Source organism: Chrysochloris asiatica, unplaced genomic scaffold (genome assembly GCF_000296735.1).
Source record: "Chrysochloris asiatica unplaced genomic scaffold, ChrAsi1.0 scaffold00100, whole genome shotgun sequence".
NCBI lineage: Eukaryota > Metazoa > Chordata > Mammalia > Afrosoricida > Chrysochloridae > Chrysochloris > Chrysochloris asiatica.
The window spans coordinates 9,750,261-9,758,770 of record NW_006408618.1 but is presented as its reverse complement, the minus strand read 5'-3'; the positions used below and the strand labels follow the sequence as shown (position 1 = coordinate 9,758,770).

At 41.9% G+C, this 8,510-nt stretch overlaps 1 protein-coding gene across 1 annotated transcript in view; it reads left to right on the top strand.

Moving 5' to 3' along the window:
- Positions 1–8,510, top strand: part of SEC16B (SEC16 homolog B (S. cerevisiae)) — a 71,626-nt gene that overhangs the window by 27,371 nt on the left and 35,745 nt on the right. The window contains exons 10-11 of the mRNA XM_006867100.1: positions 2,836–2,933; positions 4,674–4,755. Of these exons, the coding sequence (XP_006867162.1) occupies positions 2,836–2,933; positions 4,674–4,755 (180 nt within the window). The remainder of the gene's footprint in view (positions 1–2,835; positions 2,934–4,673; positions 4,756–8,510) is intronic.

Genomic DNA, 8,510 nt, shown 5'->3' with positions numbered 1-8,510 from the left:
GAGGTCCATGTGTATAATCGCCTCTTATGCTGTCTAAAGAAGGTATTTGAAATGAACAAATCATTGGTTTTGCAGAACATGTGATCTCTGGCATCATTTTCTATCACCAAGGCCAGATTTTCCAACTACTGATCCTTCCTCTTTGCTCCCAACCTTTGCATTTCATTCACCAGTAATGATCAATACATCTTGATTGTATGTTTGAGCAATTTCAGATTGAAGAAGTTGGTAGAATTCTTCTATTTCATCCTCACTGGCTTTAGTGTTGGTGTGTAAATTTGAATAATAGTGGTATTAACTGGGCTTTCCTGTAGGCACATGGATATTATCCTATCACATTCAGCGTTGTACCTCATGACCGATCTGGATATGTTTTTTTTTGAAAATGAATTCAACACCATTCCTCTTCAATTTGTCATTCCTGGCATAGTAACTATGTAGTTGTCAGATTCAAAATGGCAAATACCAGTCCATTTCAGCTCACTAATGCCTAAGATACTGATGTTTTGTGTTCCATTTCATTTTTGACATTTTCCAATTTTCCTTGATTCATACTTTGTACAGCCCATGTTCTGATTATTAATGGATATTTACAGCTTTTTCTCTTTATTTTGAGTTGTGCCTCATCAGCAAATGAAGGTCCTGGGGACTTTACTCCCACAGGCTTCACTCCATTCGTTTCATCATGGTCAACTCTTCTTTGAGGAGGCAGCTCTTCCCCAGTCGCATTTAGAGTGCCTTCCAACTTGAGGGTCTCATTTTCCGGCACTATATCTGACAGTGTTTCTCTACTATTCATAAGGTTTTCAGTATCTAAATATTCAGAAGTAGCTTGTCACTCATTCTCCCTAGTCTGTCTTCATCTGGAAGCTAACCTGAAACCTATCCACCATGGGTGACCCTGCTGGTATTTAAAATACCGGGGCATAGCTTTCAGAATCACAGCAACTCACAAGCCACCACAGTATGACAAACTGACAGACAAGTGGTGGATTCTCTCTTATGAGTTTTCATTAATTTATTGATTTTTGATCTCTTTATCTCCATTGAAGATATATTTGAAAGTAGAATCATATCAATAATTCTTCCTATGCAAAAATCACATTACTTTTTCACATTACTTTTTCGCATCAAGGAAATACTAGCTCAAACCTTCACATATAAATGTTGTTGTTGTTGTGTGCCATGGAGTCACTTCTGACGTACGGTGACTCTGTATAGGGGTTCTAAGGGGCGACTGGTGGGTTTGAACTGCCAGTCTTGTGGTTAGCAAGCAGTCCAGAACTTACCCTACAGCACCGCATCAGGAACTCCACTATATATACAGGTCCTCATTAAATAATTCACATATAAATATGTCCTCAGTAAATACTCCTAAGAGTCAACTGGAGAGGAGAACATGTCTGTTTTTCTTTAATTTGCAACTCTAACCCATCTCACCCAGTTAGTGGTGCCATTCTTTTGGTACATGAAAAGGCATTGGATAGCTACACTGTCAGTAGTAGTAGTAGTAATAAGTTGTTGTTGTTATATGCCGTGGAGTCAGTTCTGACTCACAGCGACCCTGTATAGGGTTTCCGAGGCTGTAAATCTTTACAGGAGCAGAAAGCCTCATCTTTCTCCTGTGGAACAGCTGGTAGTTTCGAACTGCTGACCCTGAGGTTAGCAGCCTGATTTGTAACCACTACGCTACCAGAGCTCCTTAATAGTAGTAAGTGGGGTTGGTTATTACTAACCGTTATAGGTGCTGTCTTGGAGTCCTGGTGTGGTGCTGCAGGATAATGTGCTAGACTTGAAATACAACGTCAGTGGTTCAAGCTCACCACCTGCTCTTTGGAAACCCTATATAGGATTGCTATGAGTCAGAACCAACTTGACAGCACTCAACAACATAGGTATTGTCTTGGTGAGGACATTGGTGGTTCAGTGGCAGATTTAGAGATTGTGCCAATTTACTCTCCCAGACAGGAGACCTGAGTTTGATTCCTGGCTAATGCACCTCATGTGCAGCCACCATATGTCTGTCTTTCAGTGGAGGCTTGGGGGTTGTTGTGATGCTGAACAGGCTTCACCAGAGCTTCCAGATTAACATGGACTAAGAATAAAGGCCTGGAAATCTACTTCCAAAATCAGCCTATTCCAAAACTGAGAATCCTCTAGGTCCCAATGATCTGATCTACAGAAAACCCCATCATTTTGCTCCACTGTACATGGAGTCACCATGATTTGTGGGCTAACTGGAGGGCAGTTAACTACAATAACAAATACTGGAGTTGATGTAATTGCAGTTTATATTTTTATTCATGTAAGAGTACTAGGTATGCATTCTCCATGTAGTCATTCAGAGACTCAGAATGTTGGAGACTTTACTGTCTTCACCATGTAGCCATCTCCATTTTAGTTAGCTAGTGGAAGAGAGATGAGGCTTTCTGCTTCCTTGAAGATCTACAGCTTTGGAAACCCTATGCTGGGTGGCTATGAGTCAGAACCGACTGCCCGGCCACAACCACCACTACCCCCAAATGGAGAAAAGGACGTGAACGATTGCATATAGGTAGTTTATGGGCCAGACCTGAAAGTGGTACATCTTATTCCCATATCCTACCTCCAAATGGAGAAAAGGACATGAACGATTGCATATAGGTAGTTTATGGGCCAGACCTGAAAGTGGTACATCTTATTCCCATATCCTGCCATTGGTTAGAACTCAGCCATACCTGGGTGCTTAGGGTGATATTGTATATGAACATAGTAAGTTATCAATAGGTTGATTGATTGATTGTTCTTGTTGGAGGAAGGTTAGCCAATATTAAGGGTGATGCTTTTGGTTTTCAGGAAGCCTTGGAATGGGCCATGAAGAACCACTTGTGGGGCCATGCCTTTTTCCTGTCCAGCAAGATGGACCCAAGGACCTACAGCTGGGTCATGAGTGGGTGAGTCGGGGCTTGCAAAGGAGGTCTTCCCAGGAAGGAAGGGTAGGGGTGAGGGTGGGAAGAAATGAAAGCAGCCCTCAGAGCCCCACATTCCAAACATCTTCCTAGTTGCTCTTTCCTGAGATGAACTTAGCCTTTCTTTTCTCCAGAAGCTGGACATAGCTTCATTTCTAAGTTGAAGCAAACATTGTAGTCAGATTTTCCAGGGTTGGAGTTTCAAAAAAAAGTTAGATAGGATTATATATTGCTATATAGCCTCTTTTTGTGAGTGTTTATTTTAGCTTATTCTATCAGTGAGCGAAGAAGTCATCACTTAAATATAGTGGAGAGAGCCTTAGGATTGAATTTTAAATGTATGTATTGTCTACTGCTTAGTTTTGCATTGTGAATCTGGATACTGAGAAAAACATAGGAGCATGGAGTAATAGGAAAGTGAGGTATGAGAGGAAAAGGAGTTTATGGGACTGCAAATTAGAGTGAGAAAACTTTATCTAGGTCAATGAGAGATACTGAGACTTGGAAGGGTGTGCTTAGTTAGAAATCACTCCAGCACACCAAGATCTAGGCACTAAGATCAAATCAGGAAGATAGAAGGAGGCAGTTAATGCCCAGTTCAGGAACAGATAGGGACTGACAAGTAAGATCAAATCAAGGAGGTAGGTGTAGGGAACATAGGAGAAAGGTTTCTGAGTAAGTCTTTCAGTTCTAGCTAGCAGTTGATATTTGGCCACAAATCTTGTTGTACAGACAATTGAATAAAAAGATAGATACCTCTTTTTTTAGGTGTCTGTAGATCAAAGGGTGGCCATACAACCTAGGCGCCCATTCTTCATGGTGGCCTCAGTTGGGTCTCTTTATTATTTGAACCTCCAGTCTTCCCAAGGATTAGTAAGTAACACCACGGCATACTTCATTATTATCAGAAGCTGAGATGGTGAGGATCATGGAATTTTTATTATTATCAGAACTCTGAGTTCTTGAGGCAAGAGTGCTATTAAATAAAAGGAAGTGTTCTGAGGGATGACTTTCCTTTGGGTTTTGGGAATTAACAATTTATAACTCCACCTTGTAGCATATATCTCTACTACAGATTTTTGCCTTGGGCCATTGAGTTTTGCTGGGGCCCAGTGAATTGTGAAAAATATCTCTTATTGAGTCTACTTAAATCTCAAATCAGCTGTAGAGCTTATTATATCCTTGTTAAGCAGATCCCATGGTTTGTCATCAGCAGGATCATTTCTGGTCCCAGTTCCACGCCTCCTTGGTTACAGAAAATGACTATTTAGTACTTGTGAGTAAAAGCACTATAGACCCAGGTCTGTGATGAGCCAGAAAAATGACATTGAGAGCTGTGGACTTGGAGAGGAGGAGGAATGCTTTGGAGGAGATGAAGAGAGGCATCTGGGAAGGAGAGGTCCACAGTCAGGACCTTCCATGTTAAGCACTTGGGCTTTCCAGGGGTTGTTCAGATGATGCTGAAGTTAGGGCATCAGTGCCAGACTGAAGGAAATATCTCCAGCAATGAGAACTTGGGGTGCATGGTGGGTTGAAGATCCTGCCAACCCTCACCAAATGGAGGATATAACAAAGGCACCGTAGAAAGCAATGAGAAACCCACATTCCAAGTGAAGCTGCTGAAATCTAATGGAAATATGGAAGGCCTGATGGCTAGAGGGAATAGTGAAGAAGTGAAGAGGTTCTCTTGACTCAATCCCCACTGATGGCCATCTCTCTCTGCAGCTTCACCAGCACCCTGGTGTCCAACGACCCACTACAGACTCTCTTCCAGCTCATGTCGGGGAGGATTCCACAAGCAGCCACGGTACCTGACTTAGTTTACTACTGTTGATGTAACAAAAATACCACACGTGGGTGGCTTTCAGAGACAGGAATTTATTCTCTCAGTTTCGCAGGCTAGAAGCCCGAGTTCAGGGCACGGGCTCTAGGAGACGGCTTTCTCTCTATTGGCTCCTTAATTCTTCCAGTTTTGTAATCCTAGCAACCGTGCCTTGGCGATTTTCACATGGCATCTGTCTTCCTCTTGTTTATGTTTGGTTTGTGTCTACTCTGCTCCATTGTAACTAAGAAGTGGTTAGGTTTAAGACACACATCACTTAGCTATGGCACCATTAACATAACAGAGAAAGCCCTGTTCCCAAATGAGATGATGCCATAATAATGTATAAGGGGCACATAGCTTTGAGGGGCACAGTTCAATCCATAGCATTCTAGGATTGTTGTTGGGTGCCATAGAGTTGCTATCAACTCTTAGTAACCCTGTGTGACATAGTAGAACTGCCCCATTGAGTCAGAACCGACTTGACGGCACTTAACAAAAACAGTTTTTATGGGGGACTCCTGATGTGGCACTGTAGGATCAGCACTGGACTGCAGACCACAAGGCTGGCAGTTCAAATCCACCAGCAGCTCCTCAGAAACCCTATACAGGGTTGCTATGAGTCGGAACTGACTTGAAGGCACTTCACAACAGCAGCAATCTTTGTGGGAGCAGATTGCTAGGTCTTTGTCCTGCGGAGCTACTGGGTGGATTTGAACAACCAGTCTTTTAGTTCACAGCCAAGTGCTTAACCATCGCCACACCCTTCCCTCATGCAGAACATGTTCTTCTACCACAGTTCCCTTTGTGACAGAACTTCTTCCATACCCTAGTGTGCTAAAGGGTTTGAGGACGAAGAATGCGCCGAGATGCAATAATGGCTTTAATTTAAAAAAAATATATAAAATAAATTGGTTTTTAGACATCAACCATGTGTATGTAGGATCAGCAGTGGACTGTCAACCAAAAGTCGGCAGTTCAAACCCACCAACTGCTACTTAAAAACCCTATACAGGATTGTTATGAGTTGGAACCGACTCGATGGTCCTTAACAGTAACAACCATATGCTTGACACATGATTCGTATCATTTCATTTAACCTATGGAATTAGAGGAGTCCTGGTGTGGCGCTGTGGGTTAATGTGCCAGACTGCAAAGCCATTTGAACTGCGAGGTCGGTGGTTCAAGCTCACCAGCTGCTCATCGGAAACCCATACAGGGTCACTGTGGGTTGGAATTGGCTTGACAGCGCTTAACAACAACAACAACAACACGGAGTTAGAAGTGATTTTGCAGATGTGGAAATTGAGGTGCAAAGAAGTAGAGTAACCCAAGATCACATAGAAAGTGATGAGTTGGAGAGCGGGGATCAGCCCAGTGTGTCTGATCTAAAGACCCTGCCCTTCCACAATGCCCCAGTGGCCGGCTTTGTTGTGAACAGCAAGTGAACCCATGAGTCTTTTCCAGGTTCCTGCCCTGGAGGAAAGCATTTCCACTCTTGTGAACTGATGCTTCAAAGCTGCATGTATTAGATTTCTTATGTGTTGCTCCACTAGAGTTAAATCTGACTGGGGAATTTTCAGGCCAGCTGGATGAAAGTCTTGGTTTTATTGCTGAACATTACTTCTATATCTTTGAAGTCCAATCGTTGTTGATGGTCTAGATCAGTTGTTACTTGAAACAGGGCACACTGGTTTAATATGAACATTTATAACTTATCATTCAGAAATTTTTTTCTTAAATGGCAAGGGGACTTTCCAAAGTTTGTGGAAAATGGAATGAAAAGATAATGTTGTTTGGTTTTTTTTTCCCCCTAAGAACTTTTAGAAACCCTCTTGTATACCTTAAATATTTGGTTTCTCCCATTATTTTGGTTTTCTTTTTAGGAATTCTCTATATATGTATTTCATATATATGTATATGAGAAATATGTGTATATGTATATTCATAGACACACAAACACACACATATGTATATGCTAATGAATTACAGATATGCAAATACATTGCTACTTGGGTTCCAGTTCACACATTCACAGGTTTATTCCTCAAAAAATGTGTTGAAACATGTCACATCCACATCCGTGGATATCTGCAGACAAGTCCTCTTAGTAAAACACTAGTCTCCTTGTTGGTAAGTGCTATCAAATCTGTTCTTACTCACAGTGATCCTGTACAGTGTTTCCAAGCAGTGGCTGGCTCGTCTCCTTGTTGTTGTTATGTGCTGTTGAGTTAGTTCCAACTTATTGCGACCCTGTCTAGGATTTCTGAGGAGTGGCTGGGGAGTTTGAACTGCCGACCTTATGGTTCAAACCAATCTTGCAGTCTAGTGCAGTGGCACAGCACCGCGCACCAGGACTCCTGGAGTGCCTTAAAAAACAAGTTTAATCGAAACAGTGACTTCTGAAGGGATCTGTTGGGTTAGAAGGTTATGGTGACCTTTTTTGGGATTCCAACTCTCTGGAGTTCTCTGTGCTTCCTCTCGCGTGCAGCCCTATCCAGTGTCCAGTGCTTGCTGCAGCCCTTTCTTTTGATAGATATGTCTTGAAGGACACATGAGTACTGTATCAGTGTAAAAAGGCCAGCAAAGTTGAGCCAAGGATTTTTTTTTTCTACCATGGCAACACACCTGTGTGTTCTTTGAAGGTAGCAAGGATGGTTCCATGAGAATTTTATTGGGAACCCTTACCACATCCACCCTATAGTCCTTCAAAACCATTGAATATGAGCACAATTTGAGTCCCCCGAGGATGCCAAAATTGCCGTTTTGACATGGTGCACATCAAAGAGCTTGGGAGTTAGAGAGACGGAAACACCGCCTTCCAAAGTATAGAGACCTTAGTGAAAGATATGTTTGAAAAACAATAGCTTCACATTTTGATACTTTTGATTAATAAAGGCCTCTATGATTCTGTAGCAGTACTTTTTGTCTTACCCTCATATAATTCTGTCTTTGATAAATAAAAATTTATATGCTTCATTTCTTATTTTGTCTTTCTCATTTCCATCTGTCCTGCCCCTTCCTTGTTTTCACGAGTGTCTCTTCACTTTCATGCTCTCTCCATTTGTGCCTGAATTTCTTTGCTTTCTCTCCCACATCTTTCCTGAACCCTGCAGGCCACATTTACCTCTTGTCTGTTGTTCACCATTTTCCCCCTGAACTTTTCTAACTCAGCTTTATGCTCTTGCTTCATAGAAACCATTGTTTCATTATTTATTTTATGCTAACTCCTGATGTAATGTCTGGTGACAATTTTCCCTTTGTTCTGTAGCAGCATTTTTCTGGTGAATGTTCTCACTGCCTTCCAATGATTTTTTATGAGACTTTCCTGCTTTGATTTTATAGTATGTTTGTACAGATTATGCACATATTCCTTTACATTAGGTGTCTTTGAAGGAATTGAGTCTTCCCCTGAACCAATTATTTATAGGCGGTTTGTGTTGGGGAAAGGAACCCTGGTAGTGCAGTGGGTAAAGCTCTAGGTTGCTAAACAAAAGATTGGTGGTCTGAACCCACCAGCCACTCTACAGGACCAAAGATGTAGCAGTCTTCTTCCATTTAGATCACAGTCTTGGAAACCAGTAGGGGGCGATCCATTCTATCGTGCAGGGTTACTATGGGTTGGAAACTACTCAATGGCAATGGATTTGATTTGGGTTTGGTGGTGGGCAGGGATCAGTGCCATTTCCTCAGCTGTCTGGTCTTTTTTTTTTTTTTAAATGATTTATTGTGAATTATGT